Here is a 20,576-nt window from a genome sequence, read left to right as displayed (position 1 = left end):
TTAAAGTTTTCTCACTCTCTCTCTCCCAATCGCTCAATGTTCACGTTTGGCAATGTGTGCGACGTCGTCCGACACAACTCTCAGATTGTAAGAGTTGTGCTCGTCAGCGCGCATATTTCGGGAACTGCGACGGGTAGTATTGCAGCGTCCGAGTAAGACGTTGTGCGCATTTCCAATAAGCGTGTACGTACTTGGGCTTGATAATGTGGTGGGGAACGATATCAGAGCCCGTTTCTGTGTGACTGTGAATGAGTTCAGGGCCGGAGGAATTAATGAATTCAACGAGGTTTTCTTTTTTTTTTTACTTCTTCTTTTCACTTTCACTTCGTCTAGGGTAACTCTGGTTGGCATTGCTACTTTTCTGTTTTGTTATGAATCTCTGGCTGTGCATAGACGGATTCCAGAACCATCTCAGCTCCTTCATTTCTCACATTTTTACAGAAAAAAAGTAAGCAAATAAACTTCTTTACTGTCTGTTTCTTTTCTCTCACTCTATTTGGAATATTTTTCTTTACTGGATAACACTCGCTGAGCGAGTGTTGTCCAGTCTGCACTTTTCTTTGTGCGAGTGCGGCGTCAGGAATACGTGATGTAAAGCAAGTTGGTGCTTGCATAAACAGCGCAACAGGACACCCCTGTGACAGGCACAAAGGCACACGTCACGGGTGCTACAGATAAGCCTGACAGATACACAGACAGAAGTCAGAGGCATGCGTCACAGATAAAGAAGTAGTTCGCAGCGCCTGTGACCTTGCGTGCATGTCTTTCATTGTGGTCGTTGTATTATGCCCTTAAGTGTGATGTCTTCGATGTACGCAATGCAGAATGCACCGCAAGCCGTAACCGCCCTATGGTTTTAGTTGGAGTAAGAGACGCGCTGACCCAATCATTGTATGAGTGTGACATTTTTTATTGAAAATAATTCCTCGATTTATGTACAAATGGTTCGGCAGGTAGCACACCTACGGGAACACATTCCCGCCGCGCTCTTCTACAGGGCTTGGTGCAAAAAAAATATACAGAGAATGATTCACGGTAGGGCTTGTTCGGTACAATAGAGCGAGATGATACATGCAGGCACGGTCTCTCAGGAAGTCTTAGGTGACATTTTTTTTTTTTTCATATATCTACACAGTGCTCAAAAATGCGATACGATCACTTTGAAACCAGGGCTGCGGAGTGAAAACGAGCTGTGCAAGTAAGTCACGTGACCAGGTCCAACAGAGGAGTTTCAACTGTAAATTATGGATATCAGAGAATGCCTTCTATTGTACACCTAGCCACAGGGCAGAATTAATATGTATAGATTGCAGCTCAGAACCTCGTATCACCCGAAGTTCCAGGGGTGAATAAAAAATGGGAATTTCCTGTAACTATTTGCCATGGCAGGTGGCATGATTAGCCGCCATTATTTTGAAACGCTGCCAGAAAGTAGGGCAAAATTTATGACGAGACCACTCCCGTAATGAAAACCTACTTCATCGCGATTGCTCGCTAAAGGCCACCCCGTCATTGGCACCAAAGTAAATGCTGATGGCAGCCGAAGCCTTTGATTGTGGTTGTGACAAAATTTCGCAACTTGAACAGCCTAGCGCTGATGCACTCCGAAGCCCTGGTTAACCCTATGCACAGAGACAGACGCCTAAGCAGGCAGACAGTCCAGGAAAAGTTGGCCGTCAACGCTGAATACGCTGACTAGCGCTAAGATTGGGGAGAAACATGTATTCACACATCTTCTCGTTCGAGTCGAGAAGTGGCAAAGATTGTGGTTCCGTGAACACACCTTGGTGGAATTTACAATCGCCTGTGTCTTAACGCGAAACGTCGAAAGAGATTACTCGCCGTAGAAAGATAGATAGAGAGAGATAATGCGAAAATCTAAAGATAAGCACACCTATATCACACCGTCCTCAGATGAGTCGTCGACGAGAATAAAATGAACCGGATTTCCCACTCGCCGACGGGAGCCACACAGGATCACGACAGTTCACGCTAGGAATCAGGAATCAGGTTTCTTAGTGTTACACTTGGGCTTCTATGAAAAGAAGCGCTTGCAGGAGATGAAACAGGACAGTGTTATCAGTGGTACTGTGCGAAAACTTGTCTCATTTGGTATTCTTCTCGGGCCTAATGTCGCACTACCCTTGACCAAAAGGGAGCATTATTCAACAGTTACCGCGAAACTACGGACACGTGGGATGTTTAGACATTTTCTAGCGATCTCGAACTCGCAAGAACAGAAAAGCTCTCAGTATTTTAGGTTGATATTTTTTTTTCATAATAAACCTAACGAGCAACAGGTTAAATTACCCTTTCTTTCGATTACCTAGTGGAACGTTCTTGCAGGCCCGTTGGTTCATACTTGAAGGAAGGTTAAAACTGCCCGTAAGAACTCCTCGATAGTACCCCCGCTTTCAGTATGAATCGCAGAGGACAAAGCCGAACTATAATCCACTGTTGCCGAAATAATTTTAACCACACAGAGCATTACTTTCAAGTTGTTTCAAATGCTCATTACGCTTGTGTTTGTCTTGTCATTTTTGTGTCCGTAGTTTCTGTGAGCGAAGTAAACTTTAGTCGTGAAATACCATCTAGCTAGAACTGCCAGATTGTTAAGCTCTTCATCCGCAATACATATACCACTGTCTTGCTTCTTCCTGCCGGTTATACACCAGCGATTCTTAGATAAACAACCTCTCTCGTTATTTATGGTCATCACGCCCAAAATGGGCAGGCTGAGACGCGAGCGAGCGAGCGCATTTAAACACACGCGCGCACGCGTACACCAAGAAAAAGAAATATTGAGCCAGTAGATATGCAAACTGCACACGTCTCTCTAGTATAACACAGGGAAAGTGTAACACTCTTTCTCTGACTCATGGGCACATAGTGACCCTCGTGTGTCTCATTTAGCACTTTTTTTTTACACGAGACTCACTGTAACACTCGGACGCACACTCGAATCTACTCTACGTGAAACATGAATGTGACCATCGCTGTACAAAACATTGCACTCGTTTACACGACTTACAGGGCACATACACTCAAACAATGTCGTCATTCAGTTCTTGACGTGACAAGCTTGAGTTACAAACACACACGCTACGTTCCTCCGCAGTCTGTGGCGGGTAGAATGTTAACAAGGAGACAACCCCATTTCCGTGCACAGTTCAAAACCAGACAGGTTTAGCCTTCCCATATTAGCCTGTTTATAAACGTTCTGCAGTTTACGGAATGTCGGAGCAGTCGAGTTGGTGGTGCTAACTTGTAGCGCAAAAAGTAACCAGAGAAAACCGCTTCATTACAGCGACAAGCTATCCACTGTTGTAAAGCGCCCGCAGGGACATAATTGTTGAGATCCAGCCTTTTTTTTGTAATTTGCTTTCATCAAGAAGAGTAATATAACGCAAGAATTGTTTCTAAGGAGTTCTAATTGGCGAAAACGCCACACGGTGTTGCTAGCAGCTTTGTTACTGTAGTCAAGATTTCCAATGATCAGGTATTCCGTGAACATCACGCCTGAGGGAGAGGATATAATTTTATACCACCGCAGTTTACAGAATACCGGAAAATATATGGAAACAGTAGCCCTAGTAGTGACATCATGTAACACTTTATTGAGTCCCAACGCGTTGGAAATGTTTGTCCCATGGGTGTTCTAGACAGAGGGAACAAAGATGGCCACTATAGACCAATCAATGCGGCTACCAAAGAGTTTGCACAAGCAACTAAATAGGAGATGGTGGTTCCGATTACAGTTCTCTGTGCTCTTGGTCAACTCCGTGACACCAGATGGTGCCACCAACCGCGCTGCTCATGTCTGCGTATCCGATGTTGCGTAAACTTTGGGAAGTGTAGGGTTTGCTTATGATTTTTCAATGTCTTGTGTTTTCATTAGGTTTTTTTTTGCATCTCTTTACTGAGTTTAAGAAAAGCTACGGAACTAATTCAGCATGATTTTCGCCACAATTACATTCAAGACTTTCAAAAATATTTAACTGCGTATCTAGGGGTTTTAGGAGGAACTTAGCTGTTTTATGCTGACATATTTACTTTACCCTGCAGCATCAGAAGACCGTAAATGTTATCTCGTCAAAGATGAGTTAGCTGTCGTCACCCGATAAACCCAAGTTGATGCTTAGCACCAATTTGAAAGAGTGCTGTTACTTTATGTTTAAATCACAGGACCAAATGCGTTGAGTTAGAAGATCTAGGGTCTCATTCAGTAAGCAATTAGGTCCTAAAAACATATTCTACGTTGATCGCATCAGCCAGATTTACGTTCGCTTCACAATTGGTCTGCACGTCTTCTTACTAACAGTTCTAGTACAAACTACTTTTAGGGATAGCAAGCCTAGGTCCCTGGATGACTGGCATATTTCACTTTTCTGAGATAATTCATCGTTCCAAAGTTTTTTTTTTATTTCTAGCCAGGCGAAAACATACTTGCGCCATGTCCGGTTTTCTTGCTTGTATGTTTTCGCCACATCCCTGATTGCTCTTCGTATCGGCAACGAACTTTCATTCAAGCACCTGGCATCGTATCTAGCAGCGTCTGTGTGACGGCTGTAACCCTTCGTGTCCGCAAATAGCCACAACAAATGAGCGTATATATTTTCTAACATTCTCAGAAATGTACAACTACTATTTCGATAAGCTAACAATCTCAGCCCTCCAGCCACGCTCGTAGATAAATGCACGATACACACACCATGCCTATTTACAATATCACCTACGGGTAACAGACTCGGCCGCATTTAGGCGTAGGTACAGTCTTTGATGAGGCTGCTACTAAGTCTCACTTTGGTCTCTAAGATGAAGGCGGTGGAGATTACAACACGGATCACAACATACGGGATGACATTCATGGTGGAACAAGGTTGTTTAGATACAGTTTTAACAGCCTGCCATGTTTATCATCGCAGGTTCTTCGCAACCTGCAGTATCCACGAGCTGCAACCAGTAACTCGAAGGGACAAAATGCACAGACAATCTGCATTGTCTTGTTTAGTTATAGTGGTTCTTGGTAGTAACTGCTCTTGTTCTTGTTTCGTAACTACTCGATAAATATCGCTATACTGCATCTGCGTACAACATGTCACTCAATAACTACCACATTGGTTCTAGTATATGCTAATTAGATCTGTTCTGCACAATCTCTTGGAACACTCTGAGGCCTTAATTTGGTGCTCTAGCCTAGTTGCTAATTGCGGAACACCAACTCAGCACGCTTATACTACGAAATTTCTGAAAATAAAATTTGCGGTTCTGCATGTCTCGATTATAAGCACCAACATTCTTTCATCTTTATACTCAACTATACAGTAATCTTTTTTTCAGGAAGACTTTAACCATGCTTCAACTAAATCCTGCAATCGCACACGTTAAATGCAGCGTAATACTATATACAGCTCAGTAATAGAAAGATTCACATCAACAAACAAACAATGACCACTCGCGATATCTTCATCGGTAACTACAGAACGTTGACCTAACAGTTAAGCTCTCGGTGAAATGCAACAGCGCAACCTTTCTCTGTTCTAACATTTCTGTTTACTGATTCCCTTGCCTAGTGATATCAAATTAACCAACGCAAGCCCAAACAAATTCGAAGAGGATGCGTGAAAAGATTCCTTCGTGTTCGTCAAAGGAGCTAGCCACGTGATCGAGCAGACAGAGGAAGCACCTGTGAGGATGCGGCAATGTCACACTTGAATTGGCCTATAATATAGATATCATATCTTCACAGTGCACGCATCACCTTTCATAACCGGGAATACACCAAAGTTCACCTACAAACATCAACAGAGGCCAACCACGAAAAGTTGACAACGGCGTGAAACGCAAACTCTCTATACGCAAAAGCGCTGTAAAGGGTGAAGGCTTTGTCGCCTGCTTTAAAGTGTTTGAGCGTCCCTTCTCTAAACCTTTTTTTTTCATTTTTACTGATTTAGAAAAAATAAGCACTGTCTTTTTCGATACGGGCTTCATCGAAAGTTCAAAGATGACACTTCGTCTAACACAACTCGGCACTTCTATGAGAGCGTTACACTAAATATCTATGCTTTCTCAAAAATTATACAGGGACACTTTGATGGTTGCGCGGGTCGCCTAAATCAAATCGGGGACGGGATTGTGCCCGCATTGCTAGTCGCTGAACAGCCGCAGAGAGATTCCGTAACTCCTAATTTACCATACCCTACGGTTGGTTGGTGTGGACGTCACACATTTATTACACCGGCGCACCACTAGTAATCGAGTTCTAGCACCTCAGTTTAAAATGCGCTCAGAAACGTATTGTCTTCGGCTCTTAAGTTCCTCCTGCGCCGTTTTATGAGAGATGAATAAAACATGGCGGAGAAGTGAACCCATTGTTACAGTTGAAGGGAGTGTTGATAGAACTCAGGTACACCGATCATTGGGGTGTCGGAGAGGTTTGGCACAACAAAACGTTGTAGAAAGATATATTGAGCCGTTGGCGTCTCCACGATAACCGTCTGCAAAAATATGAGAGACACTTCGTTTTGACTAATTAAGAAATTTCACGTGGGTGACGTTTAGATAAGCTGGGGACAGCTCTTTCAAGTCTGCTTGAAACCAGCGTCGTTTGTGTCTGTTCAAGTCTCCGACGAAGCTCACGAATCTGGAGCAGGGAGGCGAGTTGCGTCCTAATAGTCGGCCTCAAAAAGCGCCATTCGCATTCCTCTGCAATTTCAGTGGAATAACTGCCAAACGCTGTGTTGTCAGAACAAATTCAAACGCTAAGTTTTGATAACGACTCGAATGCGCCGTTGTGTTTACATGCTGGCATTCATTTGTAACAGGGGCTTAATTTGGACTCCAAAATGTACATTTGAGAATACTCAATGCTTATGAATCAGCTACACAGAGAACACAAGTCGTACTTCTATATTATTACGCTCCAAGGGCGTTCTGATCAGGTGATTTTGTGTCCGCGTTTCATACTGTGCTGATGATAAAGTGTCTCCCGGCATATTTAAGGAATCAAACGTCCTCCCTCCTTCATCGTGTCCTGTGAAGCATTTACGGTTCACGGCACTCAAAGTAAAACGCACCAAAATACACTCTAAACTGAGCACACTATCTGTTCATGCTTCCTGTTCACTGATGTTTAATCATAAACTTAAACCTTAAGTATCATACTCTTTGGTTCTGTCAAGTTCTGGCGATTGCACATCGTAACAGACAGTTCTCGAAATGACCAATCACAGTATAGCTCATTTAACTTAAGGCCCACTCAGACTGGTGAACGGCTATGTTACCATAGAGGGAGAGTTCCGCTCATGCAACGTTTTATTAACGTTGCAACTGCGTGCATTTTGTGATGCGAAGGAAGTTTGCAGTAAGATTTCCTCTCTTTTCATCCTAGTACGCGTGTCCAAGCGTCATAAAAAAAAACATTGTTTTTGAGATACAAGAATTTCGAACACCATGTCAATATGGCACAGTGTTGCCACACGTATTCACCAGTCATCCCTGCAATTATACAATGCGCAGTCTGAATCACTGAACAAGTGCTCAAGGAGGAGTAAACCTTAACCTAAAGCACTGATCGTAATAGATCTCACTACATAGAAATCGTCTCCATCACTGTACAAGCAGTTCGCTCCAGCATTGAAATTTAGGCTTCGTGAAACGAAGCTTATAGGATTTTCACCTCATACAAGACACTAGGTGCATGTCACACGTATACCTCGAAATAGCAGGGGAGCACGCATCAGCCAGCTATTTTGCTGCCCTATACAAGGTCTTTCAGAGTGATACACATTCAAGAAGGAGCATCAGCGCCAACCGCAAATCAGTTGGCACGCTATATTACATAAAGCATATATGGCTTGATGGTGAAGTAGACCACACTGATGTATCGGCTGGTCGTCTCCGGCAAAGGTTGTTGCCTGCCACGACGGGAAAATCAGGGGCCTGCCATACTTTTCGGAAGGGCCGCGTGGCGTCGCTTGCGGGCACTCGGGAGGTGATGACGTTTACGTTGCGACTACTGCGATTTCAGCTGGTCCAGTTCCTCGGTCAGGCTGTCATCGGCGAAGCGACCAAACCTCGACCTTGTCACCTTTCCGTGCTGCAAAGAAATGAACAGAGCAGACGCCAATGATTTTACATTCTTTTTTTTTCCTCCCTCTCCCAAAGTACACTACGAGTTATGCAAAATTATGCGCACATAGTACATAGTACGTAGCAATGTCAGTTACTGAGCGAGCGAGCGAGCGAATAAGTGAGTGAGTGAGTGAGTGAGTGAGTGAGTGAGTGAGTGAGTGAGTGAGTGAGTGAGTGAGTGAGTGAGTGAGTGAGTGAGTGAGTGAGTGAGTGAGTGAGTGAGTGAGTGAGTGAGTGAGTGAGTGAGTGAGTGAGTGAGTGAGTGACCTTGACCTTAACTGTGACCAAAAGCTGACCAATTCGCGTACAAGACGAAATATTCGGAAATCGCAGTTTTGAAAAGATCCCGATAGCAATTACGTTTGCCTTAGACAGAGATAAAAGCAAAAGAAAGAGGAACAAAATAGAAAGAGATAATGAGCCATAGAGAGAAAATGTTAAAAAAAAGGGAAGCGCGGGGAGGTAAACCAATAAAAAGTGCGCTTAAGCATGCGATGATTGACTTGGCTAATTGCAGGCTGGGTTAGCGTTCCAGCTTGGTACCTGCTTCATTTTGTTGATGTTGCTAACTTCACTTTTATAAGAACCGCTATTCAGTTACAATGGAAATACTTATTGCTCAGTCCACTTATGCTTTTGTGCGGGACCTCGGTTCGTAAAGGCACGAGCAGCATATAATGGCTTCACGAACTTTCTTCGAACTACTACTGGTGCAAAAGAAAACGCTTTCAGGAACAAACACTGCAAAAGGATGTCTAACTTAGGGTCGTGTGCACACAATAACTAAGCGATCGAAGTGCCAGCAGAGAGTGCATATGGTACGCCTTTAAGAAAATGCTTATAACAGGACTAGCTTAAGCCTTTTTTCTACAAAATGAAAACGCAGAACAAAGAGGTGCGTCATGATTGTTATCTATTAGGGGACTCATAATTGCACCTTCGCAGTGCGTCGTTCATCACCTATGCCACACAGGTGAACATCATAGTCCGTGTGCTGTTTTAAACAAAATGTTTGAAATTCTGTCTGGCCACAAATAAAACAGTCCATCTTCATCTGTTGCTATTATGCTGCCGCGTGCGCCAACCTCATTAGCACGACAGCACGCCACCGCAATCAAACGGTACTTCAACGACCACAGCGACGCTGAAGGCTTAGAAGTTGGCTCTTCTGTCCGACGTCCTCGCCTTCCATTTTTTCTTCGAGAAAAACTCGCGGAAGGTGCTTTTGTGTTTTGACCAGCACCGCCAATTAGTAGCTTATATTCAAGCAAAAGAAGGGTCGGAATACACGAAGCGGGCCAAATCCCGGCTATTGCCTTCATTATGAGCGCGTGTACAGCGGTGAGGCCCAACCCACCATTGTCCTTCGGCTTCTTTTGTGGGCCGCGCAGCACACGCCCAGCCCAGACCGAAGAACTAAATGCGTGCGTTCACGTCAATCCGAGCTCCGGCTCAAGAACCCGAGTCGCGTGCCGCACGCAGCGTCGCGACTCAATATAGCTCAGTCACGGCAGGTCGCCATTTCGCAAATGACCGATGGCAGTGCCTCGTTGAGTTTCCGCACGTGTGCAATATTGACGTGGTAGGCTTAGTGACGACGCCGAGGCTTTGCGTTGCGATATCTGGAGCGCAGCCCGAAATGGTTTGTTGCCGTCCTCTGAATAGAACGAACGATGGTGGCCCAGGACAGGTACATACATGTACATATATATATATATATATATATATATATATATATATATATATATATATATATATATAGAATAAATGGGTGTTTTCCTACCACGGTGGTAAAGGGAGCGGCCATTAGGCCTAGCAGTACACATTGCGAAACAAACGCACTCCGAAATTTGTTCTTGCCATTTTTTGTATCTATAATTATTTATCCATCATAGCGAAAACCCAATAGAGAGGAAGAGATGACTGAACGCGTGCATTACACCCTATTCTACAAATATAGACATCGATGTCGAATTCTATATACGTCCTATAGGTAGATGAAGCCTGTTGATATACGTATAAATAGCGCAAAGTAGACAAAAAAAGGCGACACGTCTTTGTCTTATTTGTCGCGGTCTCTGTCTTCCGTACTCTGTCGTTTCATCGGAACTGTATTACCAAGCTGGCAATCGGAAGCCTTCAACTTATACGAAGTCATTCTTGACAGATTGTTCTTTGAGTGCATAATGGTGCCCAGCTAGACCAATAAAACAAGACAAGACTTTGTATTGAACTTCCTCTTACTGTTAGACATCTTTACGCAGGATAATGTGGACGCATGCTATCAAACAGTCGTCGACAAAGACCATGCGATTTCTGTAGCAAACTCTTGAGTTCTAAACTATATTTCAGAACCGCGGTCAAAGAGCAGTACGAAGACTGACGGAGGAGGCTAAAACCCCGCCATAGGTATCTCTTTTCCGCGCGGCATTGACAATGTCCATCTCGTGATTCGGAGATTACGGCGCTCAAGCGGTCTATATCTTTAGTCTCCAAGTCTCCACTCTATTCAACTGCTTCGCTTCCATAGATAGACGCGCGACGTCAAATATCGAACGACGGAGCAGACTACAGCATAAAAAAAGGCCCGTCTCCGGCCCAAAAAGAAAAGGCGAGAGGTTTCCTTTTTAAGTTCCACCGGAGCAAACTAATGCGCACTTCGACGCGTAGCTCGCGACTATCTTTCGAAGACACCATTCCGGCAAGCGGACCCTCTCTCCCTTCAATCAGAGACAAGCTTTTTGCTCGCACACAATTGCCAAAGTGGTCTTTTCGCATCCGCGCAGCAAAAAAATAAGCGCGAGCCTTTGTAGAGCCGAGCTGCAACCGAGAGAAGGAGCGAGTAATTCTTTTGCTCGACGGGTCCTGGTTTGAACGTCGATTCATCGCCGAACGCTGGCGAGAGACTCTTTCCTGTGCTACGCGGCGAACAATGGAAGGCTATTTAGAGAGACGAGGCGCCTCGAAATCGGGTGCCTCTTTTGTCGTCATCGCCGTCATCTCGAAGCGCCAGGCGGCCTGCCTCGGTGCGAATCGACGCATCCGAGAAGAAGAATAGGAATGAATGAACAGCATAAAAAAAACGCCGTCGCGACGGCGAAAACAGAAGCGAAGAGTTCAGCGTAGCAAGGTTTTCTTAACCATTGGTTGAATACCAAGTAAAGGGAAAGGTTGCGGTGATCAGTGGATGCTGTCCAGTCGTGCGTCTCTCATATCAGTATCGCAACACCCACCCAATGGTTCGCAGCTCGGCGCTATCGGTCGGATGACACTGCGCGCTTAAAGAAAGAAAGAAAGAAAGAAAGAAAGAAAGAAAGAAGAAAGAAAGAAAGAAAGAAAGAAAGAAAGAAAGAAAGAAAGAAAGAAAGAAAGAAAGAAAGAAAGAAAGAAAGAAAGAAAGAAAGACGTAGGAGGGGGGGGTCATGTACGAAGTTCGTCGAGACATGAGAGTATAACGTTTCTTCCAGCATCGTTGCCTTCTACGAAGGGTGGTAATACGCGACGCGGCGCGTTCCCAAAATAGCATCGACACGTCGATATCCTGGAGAGCGCGAAGGGGCCAAGGGGTTGGCGGAGAAGGGTGGGCAGCTCACTTTGGCGGCCACCTTTTTTTTTTTCTTCTTCAAACATCAGGAAAACACCACTCAACAACCGGAGAGGGTAGCAAAACACGAAACTAAGTCATCCCCTGTCAAGCCGTCACTCACCATTAATAAAAAAGAAAGGCGCGTACTAACTCTAAAACAAGGTTTTTCTTTTACAAGATTTCCCGCTTCTAAAGCCCTTCTCCCGGCTTCCCTCTCCCTTCATGCAAACCTCCCGTCTTACCACCAAGTTTCTTTGGCAGGCAGAAAAGGAGGGGGGATCGGGCCTGACGTCCATTGAAGGTTAGCGAGCGTACGACCTTCCACATAAAGGCAGGAACCGCTCGTATTCGCTTTCAGGGACACGGGAGGGTTCGGAGGAGAAGAGACGACGCAGAAACCATGAATGGAGCCGGCTCCTTATTGGCCGGCGCGGCCGTGACGCATGGTGCTGACGCACTACGCCGGCGCCCCTGACGTCACGCCCGCAGCGGCTGCCGCTGAATGTCATGATCGCTTCCTCTGAAACCTTTTTTTTTTCCCTCCCTACCCACCCCATCTCCAAATACGTAGACGGCCCCTTCCCGTGGGTCCCTTGGGAGAGGGGGAAAGGGTCGAAGCTTCCCTCTTCGCTTTCTTTGCCCCGGCCATAGCCATCGGATTTTTTTCGGCAGCCCACCCACGCGCCAGTCGCCCACGCTTTTTTCCCCAGCACTATCGGTGGCTTCGTTTGGAGTGGTGTGGATACAGGGGAACTTTGGAAAGGTCGTCCTTACGGGCTCAGCATTAAAAACACCATCTGTTTCGACGCCTTCGATGCGCCTCCACTTCATAAGCTGCCCCAGATTTTTTTTATATCCCTAAGAGTGTTCAGAAGGAAGATATAAAGCCGGTTTTAGCGTCGGCCAAGACGTGGGAGTAGCCCACACATAGATTCTCCATTTACCCGTTTCCTTGTTTAAGAGACCATGAATGGCCACTGTTCTTACTTTACAGTTCTAGAGAAGACAAGACTTACGGCCTGATAAATTGGCCATAAAAAGAGTGGCGCGAAGGAGGAAGGGGGGGGGGGGGGGAGGTGTGGATCGTGGACCGAGAGCAACGAAAAATATGCTCGCGTCTTATGTTGCTAAGGTGTTCACCCAGTCGGAATTTTGTCGCATTCTGACGTAACGGCGACAATAATTCCTTTTGGCTGTCACCAACGCTGTCGCGCTGTCTCTCGACTGTCAAAGGTGCCAATTTTACTACGGCCACTAGAGCTTCTGCTCATCGCATTCTATTCTTTTTTTTTTCGTCGCCTCGTTCCGTTTACGGCGTTTTTTGCCTTGTAAGGACAACGAAGTACAACTTTTTTTCTTGTTGTTTTTCGTGCAGAAAGCAACGCAGAAAACCGAATGATGTACCAATTTGCTCCCCGTTGAAGCCTGGCTACATGCGCTCATGTCCCCCCTTTTCGATGCACTCTATTTGCTTCGAGCTCCCACATTATCTGGATGGTTACGGAAACCGCGTATACGCTTCCTGTAAAGGCAGCTTCTTATTTTAATTGCGAGCACTTTTGTTAGTTCCGCAGTAAATTCTCCCTCGAAACAAACGCTTCGTGACCGTGCTTTAGTCGACGTCAACGTAGATCGGCAGTTTTTCTGCGTTTGCAAATTCTGTGCGAAGAATAACCTTCAGTAGGGGCTGTTTCTTGCATCGTTTGCTTTTGCCTGTTGACAGGAATAATTAGAGCCTGGCACTTTGTAAACGAAATAGTGTCGTTGGTGAAAGATTTCATGCGGGGAGGTGGCTGCGAGGCTTGTTTTTTACCGGATCCTGCAGCCTCTGCGATGACAATGCAGGATGTCGTAATGCAGCACGCAGGGGGTTTCATTAGCCATCATCACATAAGAACACTGTAACCCACACACGCAGTACAAAGCAATAATGGGACCACAAACAATCTGTTCCAATAAAAATCTGCCAAACATTCTGTAAGTTTGTTTGGCACTGCGCTTGGAAAAGTTATTGATCAGTTATCTCGTGAGTGTTTGCCTGTAAAGAGTACTTTGCCACTAGTTTTACCTTCCTGAGGTGAAGAAAACTAAAAAAACACAAGTAAACAGCTGAAGCACTGTATTTGTGTGGCCTTTACAAAACCTTACAAAATCCGACTCCTTTGAGAATCCGAGCTCTGGTAGAAAAAGGTACTAAAGGCTGCAATTTCGTCACGAGCTACAGCCGCGCAATTAGGACTAACTTAGGTGCAGCGCATGGTTCTACTTCCATTAATGTCCTATGAGAAAATAATTTTTTGTCACATGATGCAAGATGAGCGTCTGATGTAATATCATCGCTGGTTTGAACGCGGTGTCGGTTGTATACTTTAGTGTTTCTTTTCCTTGAGAAGCGACTGAAACTGGAAAGTGACAAAATGTCAAATTTTCGACTCGTACGTCGATCTAGATGCGAGTATTTCTGTGCTTTTCTATTGTGCTTATGCCGCATACACATTCAAACTACAAATGTAAAATATTTATCGGAATACAACAGCAATTGATTAATTATTCACACGTAGGTACATATTAAATGTTCACACATACTTCATATATCATTTCTCGGAAGCATGTCCTGCTAATGTTACTTTCGTGCGCTTTTTAAGCAAACAAGTGTTGTTTACGCGAAACAGGATAAGTGCAGACAATAAGTTAGAGCCCTCCACCCAGCATTTAACTTAAAGATGATGATTATGATGATGATGATGATGATGATGATGATGATGATGATGATGATGATGATGATGATGATGATGATGGTGGTGGTGGTGGTGGTGATTGTGATCATCAAACTAAAAGGGGTCTCACCGCGGCAGCTGCTCCTGCTTTGGCTCCTCCGCGCCAGAACGTTGGCCTTCTGCTCTCGGCTGTGCCCACCGGTCGGAACATGGCGTACTCCTTCTGCCCGCCTTCCTGACTGACAGGAGCCGGATGTGCAGGCGCTGGCGATGAGGCCGTTGGCTGCGGCACCGGAGATGACGTCACTGACAACGAGGGCGCATGCTCGGGCGCAGCGGCTCCCTTGTCGCGGGGCGCCGTCAGGACCGCCACGTTAGGCCTAGCGGTGGTGCTCGTCGCCCTCGCGCCCGCGGACGCCGCCGTGTACTTCTTCGCCGTCTCGGATCTCTTCTCGGAGTCTCTCACGACGAAGACGCCGGCTTCCGACTTCTTGCTCAAGTAGTTGGCGAGGAGATCCTTGAAGACGGCCGCTTCCTGCAGTTCTTGCTGTTCCAACTGAGCCTGCTGCTGCTGCTGCTGCTGTTCGGCTTGTGCCTGGGCCTCGTACCAGTCGTAGCCGAAGTTGGGAGACGCGCCAGGCGGGAATTGGATGCCGGTCGCGCTTGAGTCGTACTCGTCGGCGTAGTCGTCGTACTGGGGGGCGACCGCTGGCAAGACCACGGACGAACCTGCTCCACCGTAGGCGTCCACTCCAGCTGTCCATGGAGACGGTAGAAACTGACCCCAGTCTGGAGATGACGCTGGGGCGCCTAGGTTCATGTCGCCTCGGAGCAGCGCGTAGTAGTTAGGGTCCGAGTGGGAGTACTGGCCTTCGGCATAGGATGCGGCGTTCCGCTGTAGCCGGCCGTAGACAGGGCTCGAGGGATACGATGAGACGTTTGCGGCCAGGGCGCACAAAATGGCGCCGACGAAGGCCAAGATGGCGTCGGCGGATGACAACATGGCGGCTTTACGACGCACACCTGTGATCCTGGGAGGAAAGGTAATAGGATGACATCAATTACAACGGCAAAATAAGGATACCTTTATCAGTTAGTCAATGGGAATTACTTGCTAAACGAGAAGGTAGTACAGCATTCGTTATAGTGTACACGTGTACAGCCCGACTTGACCTTGCAGCGACAGCATACCGCTCGACAAAAGCGAAGTAGCAATGAGCGAAATAAGTTGATGCGGGCCTGCCAGTTCATGTGTACATGCCGTGGTTAAAAGCAGAAAAACAAATAAAATCAGAACGTGCTATGTACGCCGAATGCTTTCGTAAGATGCATAATCATTCTTGAAGTAATATCACCAGTTTTCGATTACCTGCAAATATTCGAAAACACACTGTCGAACAGAGAGGCATGGATGTGTCGACAGGTACGAAATTGCGAGTGCAATTTGCCTAAATTGCGCAGTAATTAATGAGCAGTTATTGAATGACGCATGAGCAGGCTTAGGTCCAGTGTACATGTACACCCATTAGTCAAGCTTTAGTAGGTAACTGATAGTTACTATTTCCTGTGCTGTTTTCTTTCTTTCGCACACTTTCAGAGAAGCCAGAGGCACATGCACTATAAAGCAGCTTGCAACCTTTACGGTTTCCAAGCCAATAATTAGAACAACACTTCACTGTTTACCACCTGTGTAAGTTCTTCTTGCTTGCAGGACATTGTCAAGCACAGTGTTCTTAGAACAAGGAAAGTATTTATTTACTGACACCCCATCGCCCATGTTAGTGTGGAACACAAGAGCTCATGAACGTATCTCCTTCTGTTTTCTTCTCAGATGACAAAATTGCATCGCAGTAGCTGTCGTTAGCATTCAAAGAACCCAGGATAAAGACAACTACTTTACATGTAATAGCCTACCAGCGAGGCTGCTATGGTCCGCGGCCTCCTTTGTCATTTACATCAGTGATTTCCATTAAAAATGGCCATGATAAATAACGCAGTAGAGAAACAACGCGTGGAAATAAGCACAACGGTGGCGATGCCTATTCGCTGCGGTTGAGCGCGACGCAGTATTATAGATCTGAATTATGCGAATTCATAACTGACCTGTCATGCGGGCATGTTGCTGCGTATACGGCGTCAAAAAGCTTTCGAGGGATCGTTTAATGGTTTTCAGGCGAGCCATTAGCTCGGCATCATCAAACGTAATGATGTTTTATGGGTGCTGTAATGGGAAGACTAGCCGTTTCAGAAATGTCTTTCCCAACTTAGATAAACGAGAGTAAGCATGGATATTTACGAGCTTCGGAACATTTTTTTTGCACACTCTACTCTAAATAACGTTCTGTCCACTGTTAATAAAACGAAAACGAAGTTTTTTTATCCTTTAATATTTATTTGCATAGCAATATTGTGTCCGTCACGTTATGGGAATATGGTTCTTTAAAAGCCTTTTTTGAGGCACTTAACGGAGTGAAGACAGTCAATATTTTCGTTACACTTCATCAGGTCTATTGGCTACTATTTGTTCTTGTGAACTTCTCTAGCCTACTGCTTGGTCAGTTCGGGCCCCGGTATTTCTCTTTCTTTTTTTTCTGTTTGCGCGGGTTGTCACGGGCAGTATATGGACGAAACAAAATTATTTTACATAAAACGTTCCATCCGTTCTTTCCATCTAGCGCAGGGATGACTTAACAACTGATTCCTTTTTCCTGCGTAGTGTACACGTGTATATGATCTCTCCACCGATAATATAACACGAGTACGCTGCACGAAGCATTTCGCCAACCACGTATAACCCAAAGGCAAAAGATCCATGCACACGATAAAGCAAGAATCTTAGCCGAGAGCTTTTCGGCGAGCGCTCAACAAGTATCCCCTCTGACGAGAAACATTGTAGCAGACGGGCGTTGAACGCAGACGCCGACAACCGACAGACGCGACAAAAGAAACATTGTACGCACTTGAAAACAGCGCAAAGCAGAACGTGCTAAGGCACAATAAGAAAAAAAAGTGCGCAACGCTGCGGGCCGCCGCAAAGTTCACGTCCTCGACGCTGATTGGTCGGCGATCGCGAGGCGTTGCTGGGGCAACGGCCATGCCCGGGTAACAGGGTTTCCTGGGCACATTCGGGAAGCGGACGGGAATTTCAAAACAACGCGGCCGTGAGAAACGATCCCGGAATAAGTATGCCTCCAGTGACAGCGTGTCTGAGGCGAAATCTTCTGCGTGTAGGCCTCATTGTCAATATTACACTGACAATATTACCAAAGTGACAACCGAAGTGCTACAAGGTTGAAATAATTATCCCAAAGAACAAAATCCCCAAAATCCAAGGTCTCCCTGAATACAGACTACAGTGCGATGATATTTTACTTTCGCGGACTGCAAGTACTTCAATTGCTTTGGAAACGTATTGTGATAATTATATTTCTAAACACTGGTGACATGTTCGTGTCATCAAAGAAAGACAGGCTGTTGATGCGAGTCCCTGGAATTCGTAAATATAGGATACTCCAATAAGTTGCCCTAATTGCATGTATGCCGAACTTTTGCTGACCAACCAACGGCTTTAGCAAATGTGTTCGAATTAGTATATCTTTTGACATTAATTTAATTAAGCAATGGCTACAAATCCGATGCGGCAAATTTAAAGAAAAAGGAAATAATGGTGAAATTTTTGTATAGAACTTCTTTTTCATTTTTTTAAGCCGTTATGCTATGGTAAACATGAACACGTAGCTAAATATTCTAGCAGCGATCAAATGAGTACAGATGTCTCGGGACAATACTTTTAGTTACCAAGTTATTCGGTGAATTTGTACATTTTCGAATCAATTGTAATCTCAGCGCTGAAATAAACACCCAGTATTAACGCAGGTTTCTCTATAAAGAAAAACCTTCATTGATACTCGGTGTTTATTTCAGCGTACAGATCGCAATTGAACCAAAACTAACACAAATAAACAAGTATGCCGTCTGTGTGGAGCCCGGCGACAAGCCGCGACCGCGAAAGGTCAACACATGCGGATCAAGCCGCCCGCCCTGTTACCGAAGCCGCAGTTTCGTAACAATCAATTTCCGCGCGCAATATAAAGACTTAGACACGTGTTCAAATCCGTTCGCTGCGGCTTCCTACGTCACCATGTGCGGTCACTGAACCTATAAAAATTGCTGATTATTGAAACTTTCCTTTAGATCTGAGAAATAAGAATATGGTACATTTTAGCAGTGGCAATAAACTGGCATGTTTGTGTCGCGTTGAGCTGCTTATGTATTTCTTCAAGTCACATTGTGTTCTTATTGCATTTTCAGAGATGCCAGCTGCTTTGTACGTGGTAGCATTTATATTATTTCCGTGAAAAATTAAAATCGCAATAAAGTATCGCGGTCAGTAATTGTTGTAGCTGTATCTCTCCTCTTATTTCGTGTCCAAATTCGTGCAACGACCTTTTACATTTTTCACTTCGTATTTCTTGTATACGCCAATTGACACACTTCTTAAGAATTTCTTTTGGGGGGGGAAGGCCTGCGAACTGCTGTATCTGGCGTCCTACAAGTAACGCAATGTGGCAAACGTTTAAGCTTTACGGTTAACGGATAAATGAGCAGCCGTAGCTTGAAGTTCTGACGACAGAACTCAGCTCGACAGTGGGCTATTTGTAATAAAAATTCCCTCTCTTATTTTTTTATTCGCAAACATCGGCATCTGCCACGAAACACCTGTTGCGCCTTCCGCGGTCCCGTTTATGTTGGTCACTCGCTTAAGTTTACCGGTGATAACTGACTTTAGGACAAAGGACCATCTACACACAAAAGAAAGCACAATTCAGAAAAAAAGAACGTAATGTCTTCGCCATACGTCGCTATCAACATACAAAAAAATAGAGCTTATTCGAAGCATCAGGCATAGTTTCAAAGAGGTAAATTGAGGTATTTAGGCTCGATCAACTACATTTAGACACGATGAAAACAAACATCGAAGCGAAGTAATACATTAATTCAACGCAGAACTAAAAGATGCGAATATCTTCCGCGTGTTTTTACGGAGCAGGAACCTGTTCTTTCTCAATCGCTAAATTTAGCTCTCGGTTTCACATCATAAAAAAAACGGGAATTATCCACAAAGGGTACTTGACACTCACCGATAAACTCTCCTAGGAAATCGCAGAGCTGACGGTCAGTGACGTTCAGATGTGTCACCCAGCACCGCACGGTAAACCGAAAGACCGCGCACCGATGGCGTTCAGAAGAAGACAGGAAACAGTTCCCGCACACAGCAACCAGCGGACCACGATCAGGTGATCCAACGAGCAAGCAGCGACGCTCTTCAAGTGGCCCCCGGCGCCGCAGCAACTTAAATACCGCCGGCCCGAAATGTCACGCGCGCGGTGCACCTCGGGAACGAACCGTGCCAGGATCCTCGGCATGAACGGCGGCGTACGCGCGCTTAGCCGAGAGGAGGTTGCCGCATCCCTCTCATTCTCTCCTCCACGAACTTTCCCAACGTGCCTTTCTTCCTTTTTCCCCCGCGGACACCACACTGACAGTGTTCCCTTTTTTCCCCCGAAGACACCGGGAGATGCAATTCCCTTCTTTCCTCGTTACTACCCCGAGCGAGCGAGTCAACCTCCGCCGACAGCTTTCCCCCAACGCGCCTTTCACAACTCTCTCCCGTTTTCCCCAGCGATCGCCCTGCCTTCCCTATAGTCTCGGGCAGCGATCCCTCTTCCTCCCCATTTCCTTCCCCCCAGTTTCCCTCCCTCTCGCTTCTCCCCTCCCTACTTCTTACCCATGACGTCACGAGCGGCTCGTCGCCGCGCCGCGACCAATCGAAGCCCGCCGCCGCGGTGGCGCTGCGAGCGATCGAACGGCGCAGGGTGGCGGGGCCGGCCGGCGCGGCTATTTTTAGAAACGGGACCGAGCGGCGTTTTTGCGTGCGCCGCAGGAACTGCACCGCGTGCGTGGGCGTGAGTTGGCTGGCACACAAAGGAGACAGAGCGAGAGGCGGACGAGACGCAGGGGGAAAACAAAAAGAAAGAAAAACATGTCCCCGTATCACCGAACCGCGCAGAGAGCTGTTTATATTTCGACCGGCTGGCGGTTGCTGCTTGGACGACCACGACGCCATTTGTGCCTCGAAT

At 45.9% G+C, this 20,576-nt stretch overlaps 1 protein-coding gene across 1 annotated transcript; it reads right to left on the bottom strand.

Annotated features, from left to right (window-relative positions):
* Positions 1-889: 889 nt before the first annotated feature.
* Positions 890-19,775, bottom strand: LOC119464604 (uncharacterized). Its single transcript, XM_037725632.2, has 3 exons — positions 19,578-19,775; positions 14,567-15,467; positions 890-8,098 (listed from the first exon to the last, which is right to left on the bottom strand). The coding sequence occupies exons 2-3, from the start codon at positions 15,437-15,439 to the stop codon at positions 8,015-8,017; spliced, it is 957 nt and encodes a 318-aa protein (XP_037581560.1). The 5' UTR covers positions 15,440-15,467; positions 19,578-19,775; the 3' UTR covers positions 890-8,014.
* Between the last annotated feature and the right edge of the window lie 801 nt (positions 19,776-20,576).

Source organism: Dermacentor silvarum, chromosome 9 (assembly GCF_013339745.2).
Source record: "Dermacentor silvarum isolate Dsil-2018 chromosome 9, BIME_Dsil_1.4, whole genome shotgun sequence".
Classification (NCBI taxonomy): Eukaryota; Metazoa; Arthropoda; class Arachnida; order Ixodida; family Ixodidae; genus Dermacentor; species Dermacentor silvarum.
This window is presented reverse-complemented; position numbering and strand designations above follow the sequence as displayed.

What these genes read in the sequence shown, in the direction of transcription:
- LOC119464604 (XM_037725632.2), bottom strand. Translation starts at nt 15,439, where the DNA reads ATGTTGTCATCCGCCGACGCCATCTTGGCCTTCGTCGGCGCCATTTTG. An exon ending in AAGCAGGAGCAGCTGCCGCG is followed by an intron (nt 8,099 to 14,566) that starts GTGAGACCCCTT and finishes ATTTCTTTGCAG; the next exon opens with CACGGAAAGGTGACAAGGTC.